Source organism: Staurois parvus, unplaced genomic scaffold (genome assembly GCF_062004578.1).
Source record: "Staurois parvus isolate SC_StPar_1 unplaced genomic scaffold, SC_StPar_1.0 ptg000137l, whole genome shotgun sequence".
Lineage (NCBI taxonomy): Eukaryota > Metazoa > Chordata > Amphibia > Anura > Ranidae > Staurois > Staurois parvus.
In genome coordinates, this window is record NW_028317933.1 from 9,587,561 (window position 1) to 9,606,560 (window position 19,000).

Consider the following 19,000-nt stretch of genomic DNA (forward strand, 5'->3'; position numbering starts at 1 on the left):
TTTGGTTTGTTTCTAGGGAACAATACCAAAATTTACTCCTATTCCCTGCATCATGTCAGTTGGGAATCTTTGAAGTGCCATTGTCAAGATAGTCCGCCACTCTGGCTGTATTGGGGGGTGCTTATCATGTGCCAGGTTATATGCTGATATGAGAGGGATCTGTATGTACTTTTTATTGTGAGATGTACCTTCTCCTGACTGAACAATGGATATACAAAAAGCCATTTACTATACTGGTGTGTTAAGATTTTCCATGTATGGGTAGCTTGTATTCAACAGGCTCCATAGTGACTTATACTAGAATTTAGATAATACATTCTGCACTTCAATCATTTATTTAGATACTGTGTTGGTAAGCTTTTTCATATCCATACACCTGTCTGATGTCACTCTGTCACCCAGGTGAGGTCATGCTGTCACATCTAATTATTCCTCTTTTCTTTTTATTTCTCGTTTTTCGGCCCCCCCATGTGACCGCTCTCCATCCTCTAGAAGAAATGTGTACTCCTATTCATACTATCTGTAAGTACCTGCAGAAACCACCCCATTCATTATCCAGATTTCCCAGGCTCTTCTCCCTGCACATCCACATTTCTGTATCTCATATCATGTCATGTGCTGTACAACACTACATGGAAGTGTTGTTTATTAGGAAAAGGTAGTGTAAAGGAGCAGACTGCTAGTTTTTGTATTATTATTATCTAGGTTAAAATTAGACTTATTTCCAGTGCAAAAGTTAGTGGGGAAGGGTTAGATCCCCTAACAAGTTTTTATTGCTGTCTGTGTCCTCATTGGGAAGATTAACCTCTGTAATCGTACTGGTGACTATTGTCATCGAGAAGGAGAGCGAGGGCAAATCCCATATTTTAGAACTGTCCCCAGAAGTCTTCCAATGAGGACAACTGTTTCGAGACCACTGTCTAAGAGGGAAATTCCTCTAATTTTGGGAGATTTCCTTGCCACTTCCTCCAGCAAGTCTGGGATAGAAAGTAATAAAAATGTCTCCAATGGTACACAAACAACAAATATATAACCTGGCAGGGGTTTAGCCCTTCCCTACTCTGTCCAAAAAAAAAAGTGGTAGCAATATGCACACTTTAAAGAGGTATTAAACCCAAATGCAAACGTCTATTATATTGCATTTTAAAAAATTGAAAGTGGAGTGTGAAACTCTAACTTTGCTATATCAGCTCAGGAATAAACATGCATAAATCACTATTAAAAAAGTTTACATTTTATTGCGTACAAAACATTTCAATATACAGTGTACATTTTAAAAAATAATACACCAGACACTCCCAGCTATTTGTCTATTATGATTCAGCATACCATTTCTTAGATGTGATGGCTGCATTATTTTTTTTTAGGCTAACTTTCTTTCATTTTCATCTGATGATCCAGCCAGTAAGTCTGTTGTTTTTCAACAGAACTAGCTCTCCTGAAAATGTAGCAGTTAAAGTGTTGAGACAAACCATTTACCACTGTTGGGGGGCGCTTTCAATGATCAGCTTTTATTTATTGAGGTAAAATGTTTACCCCAAAAGTTAATAAAACCTGTTGCTGTAACTGCAGTGTGAGATGGAGTTTGTCTTCAATCTGTTAGTACATCGAACACTCCCCAGAACTGACATTGCTGATATCCAAATATGCCCCTGTGCTCTTTCATTCAGAGTGGGGGCACTTTAATACAGAAGGTCTATTACTGGCCAGATTACCAGGTGAAGACAGAGGGCAAACGGACATAAAAAAGAAAACTAATGCAGCGACCACATCTAAGGTTTAGTAAGCTGCAATATATGACATTTTTGATTTTGAGTTTACTACCACTTTATGTTTAATAAACTGGAGTCAGAATGGACCCACTGCCTGGAAAAACCAGTCAGCAGCCCCAAATTCTTGCTCCTCCAACACACTGCTCTTATATACTGAATAGACTCAGTGCTCGTTGTACACTGTCCATTGTGTAAAATACATGAAAAACAACATGGCTTGGAATTTTCCCTTTGAATGGTTCTAGTAAATTTTTGGACCTTATATATTGTAAGTCCCACCACAAAGTGCCTGTTCTTAGCTTTGTTAGACCTTTTCTTTACTTCCCTTTCATTCTGGCATACTTTGTTACTAAGTCAACATTCCCAACTTCACAACGAAGTCCTGCCATTGAAGCTAAACACCCACTTGACGAGCTTTAGTAGGCACTGCCATTGAAGGTGGTGATCAGGAAGGCTTGGTTCCAAAGTTAGGTATGTTGAGCCCTTTTGTAATGAAGTAAACCAGAATCAGAGTAACGCAGAAAGGGTGTTTCTAGTTATAAAAGAAAAATAAACATTTTATGGCGTCTTCAACTTTTACTTTTAAAAGAATAAAATGGGTAAAGAGTTGTTTTAGGATATTGTTTTATTGTTCCCATGTTCCTTCTTCTCCTTTCCATTTTGAATAAATGTGGTCTTGTTTACACTTCATTCATTGCTCTGTTTGACCCAAATCACCTGCTTTCATTGCACACTGTCTACATCTGTCTTGTTCAGATATCAGGGTCAGAGTATCAAGCCTATGCTATTACATTGCATAGTGTTACAGGACTTGATGAAAATCAACTCATTTGCTTTTGCAAGATTGTGCTTGATAGCACACGCTTGTAATAGTGTGCAAAGTAAAATAGAAATTCCATCTGCCTGTCACACAAATGAACCCACCATTCAGACTTCATAGCAGCTTTTTTAAATGGTTAAATGCTTTCAGGGCTTTGGGCAACGTGTCCCATAGTTCAGGGCTGTACCATTACAGCTAGGTATTTTAGAAGCTAAATTGCAAGTCTTACGATTTATGGTCACAACATCATTATGGTAAAATATGCTCACTCCTGTGTTAGCTATCAGTTGTAGACACTGGAGGCAGTAGCTTGTTCATAATTCCAGCATATATGTATTTATTTTTGTAAGTTCCAAGACCATTTCCAAGAGATTATTGTATTGTATTGGGTAGTTCATTTGAATATTGGGCAGGTAATGCAAAGAATGTGGCAGTGCAAAAAGAATGTTAATGAGCAAGAGCTCAAAACTACCTATGGACATAAGGCGGCCATTTGTAGCCAGACTGTGCAAGGGTCTCATGTTTATGAACCCCATCGATGACTCCTTTCACTGACAGCAATTAAATAGGTAGATCAGAACATTTGAATATTACTGGTGTTCTCCAGGCCTGGCAGAATGTGAAGCAAGTGAAAGAAATTAAATAGGTAGATCAGAAAGCTTAATCTGATCACTATTCCCAGAGCCTGGACAAGGAATGGGCAGAAGGGGCGGCTGCCCTGGGCGCAGTGGTTTCATGTTAGGTGGGGTGAGCGTAGTAAGCTGGCAGGAGTAGTGATAGCAGTTTGGGAGTAACCAACATTTGGAGAAGTAGATTCGTGCTAGCAAGGAGGTTTGGGGTTATATGTGCTAGAAGGGGGATTGGGTGGAGGATTTGTATTGAGAGGAGAAAATTCAGGGGCGGCAGCGGTGTAGGATTTATTTTAGGAGGCAAAATCTGAGGGGGGGAGGGATTTGTGCTGGGGGTGATTAGGGGCGGGGAAATGTGCAAGAAGGGGTGATTTGTGCTGGGAGGGGGGATGGGGGGGGGAGTATTTGTTCTAGGATGAGAGATTTGGGATGGAGGATTTGTAATAGAAGGGGAGATTTGTGTTAGGAAGTGGGATTTGGGGAGGGAGGATTTAAAGAAAGAAAGGATTTGAGCTGGGAGGGGATATGGTAGAGGAAAAAAATTGTACTGGGCTGGCAGAGGCGGGGGGATTTTTACTGGAAGGGGGGGGATCTTTGGGGAGAATTTTGGCTTGCAAAGGGAGTTTATGCTTAGGACTCAGTGTGCAGATTAGTGCTGAATATTTTGGGGAGCAGAGGGATAGGATTTTTGCTGACACATAATGCACATACTTTTTGGGGAGGGGCGTAAATGACATTGTCCGGACACTGACTATCCCCTCTTACAGCATCTGTCAGTATCTGTTTCCTACTCCTATTCCCTCTTAATTTGTATGAACACAAAAGTTCATGTTCGTGACAGCGCCACTCTGTCTGGTTCCATTGGGGGTCTGGGGGTAGTTTATGCTGCTACAGCTTCAAGTAGCATTTATTACTGCTTAAAGGGGGGATTATAGTCATGTTGACTTACATTGCATATGGTTGTAAAGATCAGCTCTACACAGCAGGGGAATGAAAGAAAACTACCACACTGCAGCATTGTCCCATTCCACCTAGGGTGGGATAAATATCAACCAACACTAATGGGACACAGGCATATGCTTAGCTGTTGTCACAAAGATCTCTGATTTTCATTAAGAATCAGCTAAAATCTTGTCTTTAGAGTGGAACTGCACTGCATCTGAGCACCATAAACCAATAATTCAAAGCAAACTCCCCAATCCATTTACGTCTCCATGCTTTATTTTGCTGAGAAATCATAAAAAAAACACCCCCTGGCATTTCTGGCAGTGACCATCTTGAGTAGGGCAGATGGTTCAAATAGCATTTACTTCCAGGAATCCATCTGCCTTTAGCTTAGGCATTTGCTGAGCTAAGAATCCTCCCTCCCCTCCTGAAGACTCCTGGGATGTGTGACATCATTTGGCTAGGTATGGAAACCAGAAAATAACTGAAGAAATGTAAAAAAAACATGTAAATATGATATACTTTCCTATACATTTACTAATGCTAGCAGTATAAGGATAACAAATAGTCCATGCTGATTGAGAGAGTGAAATTCCACTTTAAGTAGAACGGTTTTCTGGGGAGAATAGATGGGCAGGATTTGATGCTTTTAGTGGTAGCAAGAATGGCAGTGGCCCATCGCTGGCTCTGAACTAGCCATCTGCCTTGTATGAGAATCATAAAACATATGTATATATTAGAATCCTAGCTACTCTTAGGTTATACCGCTGCTTTTTCCTTTGAGTATGTTTATTCTGTAACCAGCCTGAATATTTAGCAGTCTCTCTCTCTCTACCCATCCCCTTCTGCATAAAAATATCATCACAGCAATCCACTGCCCATTATTAATGGTTGGCTCAAACTCATTAGTGATCTGTGGATTAATCTTTCCTTGTGGAAGATGTGTAAGGTGTTAATTACTAAAGCCTACAAGGGAGCGATGCCCAAGTGTCACAACATTACGAACGCGGGTAACCTAATGTCTGCCAAGCATCCCTGAGCTCCCAATTACAACATGAAAAGCAGTAATATTCCTTGGCTTACTCCATATACAGCCATGTGCAAAGCCTGTCTTTGTGCTCGCCAGTTGAATCACATTTATATCTGATTATCCAATATCTGATTATCCAATGATTTGCCAATTATGATCTCCTTAGTTTAAACAAGAGAAGCAATGCTGCATAGCCCTACATTTGACATTCAGTCAGTTGATGAACAATAGTCACAATAAATGGCTCCCTCTGTGTCTGTCTGTGCTAACGGGAAACACAGTGTGCTGCAAATCTTTCTCTTCTGTGTCACTGACATTTCCAGTCTTGAGTTTGTCAGACGCTGTTCTCTCTGCCTCTAGGAAATTGGCCAAGAAACAGAAAGAGACCCAAAGTGGCTCCCAGAGGGAAATGGGTCTGGTGGCTTCAGATAAAAGTTCCGGCAAACTCAGTTCCACCCGAAATGAAGATACGTTTTCCAGCTGCCAGGACGTCAATGGATTCAGTAAGAACATCACAGTGGTTGGGGATGGAGATATCATTGGTACAATTATTGTGAATGAATTATAAGAGCAGTTCTACAGTATAAAGCTATAGTACAGTTGGAATGATGAGAATAATTTCCCAAGCCTGTCACGTTGGCCTTTATTAGCACAATAGAAAAGGATCTAGTTCTAATTATTTTTATACTCTGATTGCCTAATTGGTGAGTGAATTCCTCGTAAACTAGACCAGATACTGACCTTTGCATGTTGCAACTCACTGGATGGAATAACTGGAAAAAAACGTATTGCCCATAGCAAACAACCAGGTTACATGTAGGAAAATCAAACAGGCAATTGGATTGGGTACTATGTTTAAAGGTCAATTCAAGCCAAGCCTTTTTATTTTGTAAATAGGAGTTAAGGCTTAGAGCATCTGTTTTTTTAGCCATTGGTGTCCCTAATGTGGATATTTCCACTTACTACATGTTAGTATAGAAGGTAATAGTGGATTCATCACCAAAGTAGACACAGGAAATAACTAATTTTAGAATAGTAAGGAAATATTGAAACTGCTGAGTTTTTATAATCATGGATGCATGTAGTTTTTTGTGGGGCCACAACTTCTAGCTTGCCCATGTTGCCATTGATTTGGATTAATCTCTGTTATTTGGCAAGGCAGGAACTTGCTCTCCTAATCCTGATACATAGTGGCTTGTCTGGGCATTGATGGGATAATGAGGGGTTTGCATCAGCGTACTCTTTTCCCAGGGACTACATGGGCAAATCTTGATGATAAAGAGGGTTGGGCTTTTTTCCATAGGCAGGACTAGCACAAGTGCTCACAGAGGCAAAAAAAACAAAGAGGCTACATTAGAACCCAAACTCAAGACTTGAATCACAAAACAGATTCCCTATGTGTGTGTGTATGTATGATTTACTCATTTCAGTTATTTTGGTTAAAGAAACACTTTGGCAACATCTTCTGAAACAAAAAAATAGATGAAAGTTTTGTGAGTCACACTAAATCTGGTCATGCTTGGAAATACTGGCTGTTAATTAGTAAATATCAGCCAAAATATCCTACTAATGCTGTTCTAGCAAAAGAGCCAATCTGTAGTTCCTTCTTAAAATAAAGTTGAAGTTTTGTTAAGTAAAATTAAAGCTGGACATGCCGGGAAATGTTGTCTGTTCATTAGCAAACGGTAAGCAAGATATCATTTTCTATTTCTGACATAAACAAAGATTAGGACACAATGTAAGAAACAAAAACCATGCTGTTAACATAATTTCATATCTTATTTCATATCTCTTATGTAATATGTTAGTTTAATATTTAAAGCCAAAACTTTAGATTTTTGGGTGAAGTAGGAAATACTTGGATTTTTGTTGTTGCACCATCCATGAGTTCACCTTAGTACACACTGACGATATTGCCTATTGCTGTATGGAGTTCAGTGAATTTTGTTTTATATTTGTGGACTTATAGGGAGATTTTGCTTATCTTACTTTCTACTAGACACTTTGTAAAGTAAGAAGAAATCATCTTTTAGACAGTTGTCACAAGAAAAGTTGTCCACATGGGAAGATTTCTCCCCAGTGCCTGGTCTGATGTCAACAGTAACATTTTATATTTCTCATCACTTCTTGTCCCTATGGCAGTGGTCACTAGAACAGGGATAGAAGGGGAATCTCGCATGGTAGGGGCAAAGACAGCAATAAACAGCTGACAGACTCTCTAACTCTTCCCCAATCTATTCAAAAGCTCAGAAAAATTGGATGGAGGTATACGTTCAAAAAGTCCTAAAGCAGTGATTCTTTCCTGATATATACTCTATAAAATAAAAGGTGAATCCCCAAATGTAAAATAATAGATAATACAAATATTGTGATATAAAGCAATATATTGCTTCATTTATATGTGCACAATCCCAAAAACAGTCCAAAGAAAAGTCCATAAAACCTGAAAATACAGTGCCACGTGTAAAGAAGATCTTTGAAGAACTCAAAAATGTGATAAGTGCCACCACTTCCTCAATTGTGAACCACTTTGACCATAAGATAGAGCACTTACCAGATATCCATATCCCCCTATTACAGAGTGGTCATGGTAAGCATTATTATGAAGCCCATCTGGAATCAGATCTCCACCAATATCTTCAACTTGTATTGCTACACTCACGGTAGTGCCCACACACACAAAGAAATTGGCTATAGTGTAATACCACAATGAATATTTATTGAATAAAAAAGATGAAAATCACTCACATGTGAACTATAAAACAGCACTTTGTATTAGAGCAATACTGGCAAAGACATCTCCTGTATTGGCCACGTCGGGCCATAGTGTGTGAAGACATCATCCAACACCCAACCCCCCTCGATATTTGTAGTAGCCATAGCATGTTGAACCCTTTGGTAACTACGCATTACTGTTACGGTGCCTTCCAGTGACCTCCACTGTTTACGTTTATCTAAAGTGAAAACTGTTTCTTTCTTGCATATAGTTAGAACCCTTGCCATTTTTACAACTGTCTGTGTCCCACCTTAGGAGATCCATTCTTTCTATTTGTTCTGGTAACCATTGTCTCTGGGACTGTAAGAGAGGAAACATCCAACATTTTACAGTCATTAGGGGAAATTTCCCAATAGCAGCTCTTCATCCAGCAACAACTAAACGATTCCCCTCACTTTGGAGAGATATCTTCTCACTTTTTGTTGTGTCTACAGCATTTGAAGTTAAGGGAAATCTCCTCAAAGGGATGGCAAAACAGTTTGCCAGTATTTTATTCATATTCTACTTTGTACAAAAAAAAGTTTAAAAATGCAATTCAAGGATGTCTACTAACAAACATGGTCATGTGACAAAGTTTCAGATTCCAGAGAGTAGATAGAGTAGCAGAGAGTAGCATGATGATATAATCAATATTGCAATGGCTTACAATTGTGTTACTTTCCACCAGGCCAAAATTTTGATAGGTAGCCTCCTGAAATGTAAGCTCTTGCAGTATAATATATCAAAAATATTTACTTTGGTCCAATCATCTATAGGTTTTAGATAAGGTGACATTATTTGTAGGCATGTCTGGGTCTTCCTTATGTAGGCTGACCTCTAACCTGTTTTCCTGCAGGCACTTCCTCACCCTGCTCCTTCTCTGTACAAAGCAAAAACCTGCAGGGCAAATCCTTGCTCAATTCCTGCTACTCAGGTAGGGCTTCTGCTCAAACAAAACCTAGATGTCATTGCAAGTCAGCAAGGTTGTCATCAGGAATTTGTCTCTCAATTGGTGAAATTGTATGCTGTATATTAATGAGAGAATGGAATTTACAATGAGTAGTTTTAGATTCTAGCAATAATTCGCTGTATCTGTCAGTGAACTGTGAGATGAGAGCATCCTTCTTGAGTAGAATGTGTCTAGACAACCAGGGCCTAATTTTGTTTTCTTTTTTATTCCTTCTTCTACTTCTACATCCATCTGTGTTCCTTGGGATTCATCTGCTCCTCAGTTTCATCTGACACCGTCCCTTCTTCAACCCTTCTAGGTAAATTAAAGAAAAACAAATGCTTAAATAGCAAGTCATTGTATTGAGTACTGTGTATTGAGTATCAAACTGCTTTTTGGATACCCTCAGTACAGTGGCTGATGAATAATGGAAATGCACTATATGGCTAAAAGTTTGTGGGAACCTGTCTATCATACCTACTATAACCAATAACATTTTATGGACAGCACTTCAAATTATTAAAGGGTAGTGTTAATGCTACAGTCTGCAAATACATTTTAGAAAACTGAACCTTAATGTTTGCAGAAGCCACCTTTTTTTTTATCAACAATTAAAATTATCTTGAACTATTTTATCCAATTTTGGCCTAGTGCTCCTTACTGTATTTTTGTGGCTTGAGTTCCTGTTGGGTGTCCATCGAGGGAAGCCTTGCTGTGTGGGACTTGCCTTGCCAGAACTATTGAGCTTGTTTGAAGTTTTCCTTCATCTCACTGCACATGCAAGTCTAAAGGTTCCCAGTGCCTCTTTAGCACTTTAGGACTGCCCCATAGCAGATATTGAGCAGGAGGGTGTCCCTCCTGCGCAATATCACATATATAAATGTAATTCTGCACTTCCACCTAGGGGACGCACATGCACACCGCTGGTGGGCCACTTTGGCAGTGCCAGGCAGTGTCCGCTGGCACCTGCTGATCATCAGGGAGAGACACTGAACTGAGCTCTGCCTATAAAAACAAGGCGGAGCTCTGTTCTGACAGGGGAGAAGTGATGGATCTTGTGTCCCTGCAAAGCAGGGAATACAATCCATCACTTTCCTTAGTACAAGCAGCACATAGTTTACACAAAATCACTAGCTAGGCACACAGTTAATTCTTTGATCGCCCTAGATGTTTAAACCCTTCCTAACGAGTATCATTAGTACAATGTCAGTGCATTTTTTTAGCACTGATCACTGTATTAGTGTTACTAGTTCCCATAAAGTGTTAGTGTCAATTAGTGTCTGATTGTCTGCCACAGTCCCGCAGTCCTGCTATAAGCCGCTGATCACTGCCATTAGTAGTATAAAAAATAAATAAATAAATAAAAATCCTAGTATATATGCCGCCATTTGTAGTCATATAACTTTTACACAAACCAGTAAATACACGCTGATTGGGATTTTTTTTTACCAAAAATTTGTAGTAGAATACATATTGGCCTAAATTTATGAAGAAAATTTTTTTATTGGATATGTTTCACAGCAGAAATAAAAAAATTGTTTCTTTTAATTGTCTATATTTTTTTTGTTTACAGCGGAAAAAAAAACTGCAGTGGTAATCAAATACCATCAAAAGAAAGCTCAGTTTGTTGGAAAAATTGCATACATTTTTTTTAGGTACAGCATTGCATGACCGCGCAATTGTCAGTTAAAGTAATGCAGCGCTGTATCGCAAAAAATGGCCTCATCAGGAAGGGGGGTAAATCTTCTGGAGGGCAAGTGGTTAAGTATCTTCTTAGGGGAATCAAGTAGCTCATGTCTAGTATCTCTACTGGACCCCAGGAGATAGTGGTCAAGCCATCACTGCTGGCATTTTGAGAGCGCACTGGACACTGGACGTTACAAAAATGCCAGTAGCATTGCCATGTTAAAAACACAAGTTTTGAAGTGTTTTGACGATTTTTTTTATTAGTATTGTGCTGCGCAAGTGTTTTTTTAGCACTCTCTTTGCTCTAGTAATCTCTCTGCTCTGAAAATGGTGACTAAACAACTACACATTGGCTATTCAGATATTCATTGTGAGAGGTCTCTGCTATTTTGTAACTTCCACTTTCCACAAAGAATCTCTGAATAGTCATTGAGTAGTTGTTTAGTCACCATTTTCAGAGCAGAGAGATTACTAGAGCAAAGAGAGTACTGTGTTGTTCAGGAGCTATCTTTCTTTATCTTGCTGTGTCTATTATGAATCCTGTAATGCAGAAATTGATGAGGCTATGCTACTGATTCTGTTTGGGATGGTGATGAGACAGAGACAGCTAGAGGAGAGAATCAGACATTGACGCCAATTCTGGCCCCATCCTTTTAATAACCTGCTGTGTATCCTCCATATGTCCATAAAAGGAATTTCCTCTTTGCACACAGCTCAGTCATCTGAGACAATGAGGCAGCAAAGGACATTGGGAACTGATTCTGTTTGCACACAGCACAGGTCAGACAAAGCAAGAAATCAAGAGCAGCAAAACACACTGGGATGCAAAGGATATTGAAGGAACAGTTCTCAAAAATGCTCATAAATGCTGGATTAGAGCGTTTTGCTGCGTTTTTCAGTATTGGAGTGTTTTTACAGCTGAAAAACTCCTCTTCAAACGCAGTAGTTCTGTTTTTTTTTTCAGCCTGAACATGCCTCTGCCAAAAAACGTAGGATAATATGTTGGGGAGTTTACTGGCTGCAGAATAAAAATGCCTGATGCCAAAAACAGCAGCTGGAAAAATGTCCATTGTGCACAAGGCCTTAGTTTTAATAGACATCTTAGTTTAGGTTGTATCTGAGGGGTGTTGAGAGTAGGAACCAGATTAGAGAGAATCTCAGTCAGCTTTACATCCTAGACAGTGGCTATGAAGATTGGAGTGATCTTGAGATTTTTTTTTTTTAAAGTGAGTTATAGCGATTGTGCATATTTTTTATTTTTTCAGCATGTTCAGGATTAATACATATAAAATATTGCATATAAATAATTTCATTTTTACCAAGTCAGCTGGTGGTATACGTGAGGTTTAAGGCTGAGTCATTTAGATGTTATGTTGTGAATAGCCTACTTTACATCTCAACTCCTCTTACTCAAAATCATTGTATACGGGTTGATTTTACTAACACCCCGGTCACATCGGGTGTGACTTGACATGCAATTTGCATGTCATGCGACTTTCAAATCATATGCCAAGTAGCACCCTATTAGAGCGGTCAAATCGGTGCGGTTCAGACTTGGTTGGAGCCGCACCAATTTCTAAAGTAGTACATGTGTCAGATGTCTTGGAAATTGCACCTGAAATCAGCATCTCACCCAACTTCACTGTACGTCGCACAATTTCAAAGTCGGGCTTGATGTGATCGGGGGGGTTAAACAGGAGAGTGCAAAATCTGTTGCAGCTCTGCATAGAAACCAATCAGCTTCCATTTTTTTTTTTAGCCAAAGCTTAATTGAACAAGCTGAATGTAGAAGCTGATTGGCTACCATGCACAGCTCCACCAGATTTTGCACTCTCCAGTTTTAGTAAACCAACCCCATACTTTGACCCAGAATCTAACAAATAGCTGAGCCGCCAAAAACTATTTCCTATTTAAATTAATTTATAATTTTTGTACTTTTTTAAAAAATCACATCGTGCATAAACACTGAGCATGATTATATAGATGTGATAATAAAAAAATGTATTTTTGTGTATTTGTTTTGCTATATTTTGAGATTTATTTGAGATTTTTAGACAATAGGGAAAAAAATTTACACAAAATGCGGCTTCAAAAATTTTGAAGAAACAGTACACACAAGCGTGTATCCAGTCTTAAAAATGTTTTAGGTTGCTATGAAATCTTGCAATATTGCAAATATTGGATATTTTGCACATCCCTAAACTTTGTTTCTTTCACAGACAACAGTCATGTAGAGCTGAATCAGCCCACGCTGACGATACAGACTCACCCCTATCGGACATGTGAGCCACTGGAGATGGCGTATCCTCGTGGGCAGCTCCAGCCAGCCATCCGTGTAGCAGACCTTCTACAACACATAACTCAGATGAAGAGGGGACAAGGATATGGATTTAAGGAGGAGTATGAGGTGAGATGCACTTTGGTAATTTTTTTTTATTTGTTGGTTCATTCAACAACAGGATGCCTAAGATATGAGCACCTTTGTGCAGACAGATAACAATGTTCAAAAATAGAATATTGACAAGGCATTTACCAAAGGATGAATAGACCTGAAGTGGTGCACTCTGTATGGTTTATTGAACCCTGTAGGGAATATTCCAGTCCTAATGTACGGGCTTATAGACTCAGCACTGAAAAAAATACATTATAACATGCCGTGTTGCAATCTGATTTGAACTGATACAGAATGGCCATCTATACTAACTGATGTACTTCCCACAGGGTCAAGGAATCATACAAGCTGCTCCAGCTGCTGCTCCTTTTACCAGTCATTTTAGTTCCACATGAATGATATGTATGTTCTTTATAATAGGTAAACTGTTGTGTATGTAATATATCAATGCTCTATAATGCGGGAATTAAAAAAACAATATAAATGGGTCTGTTTTTACTTTCACTCTCAACTATTTAAATGATCTTCCTTTCTTTGTTCCAGTTGGCTTTCATACTGCATCTTCTCTTTCACTCTTAATGAGGATTGGGGGATGGCATGTGCGTTGGATTTCTATCTGATCCCTATTACAGATTACTATGGAGACAGCATTGGGGCTGAAGGGATTTGGGGGATAGAGTAGCAGGACACTGAGTGGGTGGGAAAAAGGGTGAAAACCAATTTGGTAGAATTTGTATGATTATAAAATTCTGTATATTAATTTGCGATAAAGCAGTCCTGGTACCCTGAATCCTGGGGTGCTCCACTAAACAATTATCGAGAGCCTGCCTCTGACCCCTCCTGCCTTCAGCACCTGACTCCTGGTTCAGAAGATTGTCTGGTATAGCAATAGGTCAGTAGTGATGGTGGGACTAAACTCTTGAGCAGGGAAGCAGATGGGTATTTGCATATCAGTTCCCCCCAGAATTTAGAGGACCTTAAATGCTCTGTAGTAATGAGTAGGCAGTCCATTAACCTACAGGTGGATTCTCTACTAAGTGTTAAAGTGTTCTTTAAATATGATAATGGTTTGCTTTAAAGTTAAACTGTTTTGACCAGGGGGGGACTGACAACTCATGGGGCCCCCGGGCATTAGGGGATCATGGGGCCCCTGTGTCCTCACATACACTCAAACCACACCCAAACAAAACCTATGAAAGGTACCAGGGGCATCTCATGGGGCCCCCTACTGACCCCGGGCCCTCGGGCAGTGCCCGAGTTCTCAAATGGTCAGTCCGCCCCTGGTTTTGACTACTTCAGCCAGTCAGCTTCTTCATCAAAACAAGAAAGGCTAATTGGTAGCTATCAGAAGCTTAGACAGTTCTTTTACTGATACCTTCAGGCTCCACCCATCTGCACTATATACATGTCTTCTACCTGCATTGCACTACAGGAACCTCTACAATAACGAGTTCCATTATCTTACTTCACACATTTTCCTATTTCCATGATTTCTGTATTTAACCCGCTACACATACTTCATTCACCAACTCTGTACTTGTACTCTGTCTTTAATAATACAATATAACACACAATTCTAAGCACCTACTTCATATAATTGGTTTGCTTTGTTCCACAATAATAAACCTAAAACAATAACTCTTTAACTCCTTCGGCTGCTTTATAGGAGACAAATCAAAATTATTTTTCCACTTCCATTACCTACCTATAGTTCATTTTTAACAACTCAAAAACTGTGTCCACCTTTTATAGCTTATAAAAGCTCATACTTAATACAGAAAATGCTAAAGCTGGCCTTATACTAGTAGAATTTTGTTAAAAATGTTTTACTTTAAGAAGGTTTGTTTGAGTTTCTAAGCATTGGTGAGGTCAAATCAACATTCGCTTTCAACTACAGCGATAGGAAAATTCGAAGACACAGAATGGAATTGTTTTTCTCAAACAAATGAATTTCTAACAGTGTATGTGGTTTTCGCTCAGGAAAGTCCAATCAGTCCAAATACTTAAAACAAATAAAATTTTTAAATACTTTCAAATGACCTTCATTGAATGTAAAGAGAATTTTCACATGAATGTTTGTACAAATTTTTAGGGTGGAACATGTAACATGTTCCTGATCCTGAAGCTGCCGCCTGCTGTTCCCCTCTCCCTATGACAGAAGTAGGAGAAGTTCTCCATACTTACTGTAGCTGTCACTTTTCAAAAACAGCATGCCCGTGCGGGGCTCCTGGGGCACATGGCCACGTCATTCATTCACAGTCCTCTGTGAATGAATGGACTGCAGGTCCCGACAGCCTTAGTGGCTGTTGGTTTGTAGTCCTCAACAGGGGTGGACTAACAACTCATGGGGCCCCCGGGCAATAGGGGATCATGGGGCCCCCTGTGTCCTTGCCCAAACTCAAAAAAGCCTATGAAAAAGGTACCAGGGGCATCTCATGGGACCCCCTACTGACCCCGGGCCTCTCGGGCAGTGCCCGAGTTTCCAAATGGTCAGTCCGCCCCTGGTCCTCAATGAACTACCATGGCGCTGTGGAAAGCTGTATTAGTTAATTGATTCTTCATGTCAGAAGTATCAGCTTACTCGTGCGGGTGGGTTGTTCGAGTACATAGATACGTTGACAGTTTGCAGGAAACCTACGATCTGCTGATCGCTGGTGCAATGCTTTATAGCCTCCTAACACCAAAAATAATGAATGAACATTTTATTACCTGCAAAAAAATATGCATTTTTTATTCTTTGTGTAAAGGTGAACTTATCCTTATAGGGCTGAAAAAGATTAGTCTACCAAGTTGAACCAGTCCACTAAGTTGAACCTATTTCCATTGCATGTGTATTCACTTATACTAAATCTTTTATTATGTGTTAATGTGTATATACCCAAATACACCTACTGAATCTAATATTTGCACAATACCAATGCTCCCCATTTTCAGGAAAAAGACAAATAATGTTAAACTTTTTAGGTGGAAGATCTCTTACAGAAATGTCACAACACAAACAAGTACTATTTATTTGCAGTTAACCCTCAACCAAACAATGGCTATTATTAAAAGAGGGGGGGATTCATTTCTTCATCATTAAAATCAAAGCCAATGCACGTCATGCATGACATTAAATTCCACTGAACACACCCATTCAATATTCCCTCCACAGCATCATACTCTGTCAAGTTATGTCAAAAACACCACCCTGGGGACCAACAATAATTCAAATGTCTCCCGTAACAGAACTATAATGATCACAGTGGTGTGCTGTGGATGGATTCTTAGTCTCAACATGTTTCACTTAAATGCTTCTTCAGGAGAAGTGGGTTCTAAAATAAAGGGCAAAAGAAAAGTAAGACACGTCATCAAGTCACTTAGACCAATCTTGGACAGCAAGCGTGTTATGTACTAGTGATACTGGACTTGCAAAAATCAAAGGCAACAGAAAGTCTGAAATACATTATATGGCCATAAGTTTGTGAACAGCTGTCCCTCACACATATGTGAGCTTGTTGGACATCCAATCCAAAACCATGGGCATTCATTTAGAGTTAGTCCCCCCCTTTGTGGCTGTAACACCTTCACTCTTCTGGAAAGGCTTTTCACAATGTTTTGGAGTATCTCTGTGGGAAAATGTGCCCATTCAGCCAAAAGAGCATTAGTGAGTTTAGGCATTGACATAACAATAGCCATAACATGTGAAGATAACACAAAGCCATCATTTTATTGTTAAGGATTGCAGAGATTGCTGTTTGACGCTGACCCTGCACTCCCTGTGACATTTCCAATCAAAAATAGCTATTGTCAGATGTACAGGTGACTGAATGGAAAATAAATCTAACAGATTCCTCCATCCACGCTACACAGCATGGATGGTTGCGTTTTTTGCTGCAGGTAGTGTATTCTAAAAGCTGGCAAGGAAAATTGGATGAGAGACGGCCAACAGGACCACTCACTGGGTGTATTTCAGCTGGTTCTTCAGCAATGGCCATCTGTGTATGGCCATACACTGTTAGATTTTTTTTTTCATTTAGCCTGTTATACTGAACAGATGGACGAAGCTCCCACTGTGCCTATGTGCCTATTTTATTGTAACATCTGCCACAGGCAGCAATCAAAATACCTGAACAGCAGCTACATCTAAACTTGATTTTTCAATCAAAGCTTGTTGGGTGTGGGGACCAGCAGGGCCACCACTAAGCTTTTAGCCAGCTTTAGTAGTGTAGATGTATTGCCCTCATAGCTTCTGGTCACCCAGGCCAGCAATTAAATTAGCCTGGTATGCCTGATGAAATCTTTCTAAGGTTGTAAAAATCCCAGGGTATCACCTCATCTAAAATTGACAGCTGTTTGTAGTTCTGCACATACAATCCCACAATTTAAAGACGTTTGTATTAATGTTAAGTATTACATCTGTATACAGGAATATGAATACTATACAACAGTACATACAATAACAAATATGTGATGGGCATTAATATTGATACTACAAATGTAGCACTACCTCCTTGGGAGTCGCAGAAGTTTCGGTCCCCCTTAAGTCCTGTACAGCCAGGCAAAATGCCATTTCTTATTCCACACTTGCACACTGAGACAGTAACCAGTCCTTAGGCTTGTTTTGAAGTTTTATTAGGCAAATTAGAACTTGGATGGGGTGAGAGGGTGTATGGGATGCCTTGGGCTTTTTTCTGCAATAGATGCAGCAACTCAACCACAAACCCCCAAAGCCCCCTCCCTGCATACATACCTTCCAAACTGCATAAAACAGTGGGTTTGGTCAAATTTCCCTAACAGAGGGAGGGTCTTAAAGGGGTATTACATACATAGTGCAGACTTCAGGGGTGTGCTGCATACAGAATGCATCTTCCAGATGTATTACTTTTGTTGCTGCATTTAGCTGAAGCACCCAGCTGGCTCTAGTATCTCCTCATACACTGTAGGTAGCTCCAAATCTCTCACTTGCAGGGAGATCATACAGTGGGGGTGTAGGCAACTGCACTGCACCCCCAGGCACCTGCATCTCTCTTGTCGCCATCTTGCACACTCAGTGGGAGCCGCTCAGGAGATCAGATATCAGATGTGGGAGCCAGAGGGAAACAAGCTGTCACTTGTAAACACAGAAGCCAGACTTCTGTGTTTACAAGTGATATTGGTGAGCAGTGAGCAGAGGGCCTGAGCAAGAGGTGGTGGAACTGAATTCCACCAAGTTCCAGTGGAAGAAAAGCTTGGGGATGCCCAAGGACAATATTAGCAGAGGACAATCTCCTTAGCAACTATGTACAAGCCTTTACAGCAAAAATTCATCTGGAGAGCTAGCCAGCATCTCCCACAGTAGCTCCCCAGACCCCCAGATGAATCCTCTCCTCATCCAGATGTACTGGGTGAATCCCTGAGCAGGGGAACCTGTGCCTGCCACTGCAGTGGCAGGGTAAAAAGCTAATCCAGTTTCCCACCAGAGTGCCTCTTTCCCCTTGCCGGCCCAGGTGGTGCAGGTCTACTCACTTGGCCCTGCTCCTGTGCTGCCAGTGAGTCGGTGGCTGCTACCAGGCCTTCTAGATGGGCTGCTCCTTCCATACCACACAGGTGGTCCTCTCTCAGGGGGCCGGTAAAATGCCAAGCTTTCTGCCTTCCAATGTCCCTCTGCTGGGAGGTGAGCCCCTTTCCCATCTGGGCCCCCTTCACAGGCTCCTGCATCTCTTCCTCTCCCACATCTTCCACCCGACTCTCTCCTCTCTGCTGAGCAGGCTCAGTTACTGTTAAAGGTTGTCCTGGCCCCTTGCCAAGCCTCCTGTTGGGGATTGGCCTGGATTCGTAAAGAGTACAGACAAACCACTGCTCCGATCCACCCACTGCTTCTAGACCTTTCTCCAAAACTTTAGAGCAGGGGGAAATTCCAGAGGGCTGGTCTGCCGAGCCTGTCAGCTCTGAGCAGAATTTTACCCCTGCTAGCTATCACACCCAGGCTGCTACTTGGCCCTGACTAACAATTGCAGTCTAGTTCCCCCTAGCTAACTAGAAGGGTGCTACACAAATTTTC

At 40.5% G+C, this 19,000-nt stretch overlaps 1 protein-coding gene across 11 annotated transcripts in view; it reads left to right on the forward strand.

The window, feature by feature from the left end:
- The window catches only part of PTPRT (protein tyrosine phosphatase receptor type T), a 560,113-nt gene that overhangs the window by 440,647 nt on the left and 100,466 nt on the right, over positions 1–19,000 (forward strand). For 6 of the 11 annotated variants that reach the window (XM_089673313.1, XM_089673311.1, XM_089673319.1 and 3 more), the window contains 5 exons: positions 493–522; positions 5,557–5,699; positions 8,808–8,885; positions 9,184–9,219; positions 12,806–12,993. In XM_089673313.1, coding sequence (XP_089529439.1) covers positions 493–522; positions 5,557–5,699; positions 8,808–8,885; positions 9,184–9,219; positions 12,806–12,993 — 475 coding nt within the window. The remainder of the gene's footprint in view (positions 1–492; positions 523–5,556; positions 5,700–8,807; positions 8,886–9,183; positions 9,220–12,805; positions 12,994–19,000) is intronic. The other 5 variants (XM_089673315.1, XM_089673318.1, XM_089673320.1 and 2 more) reach the window with 3 other exon arrangements.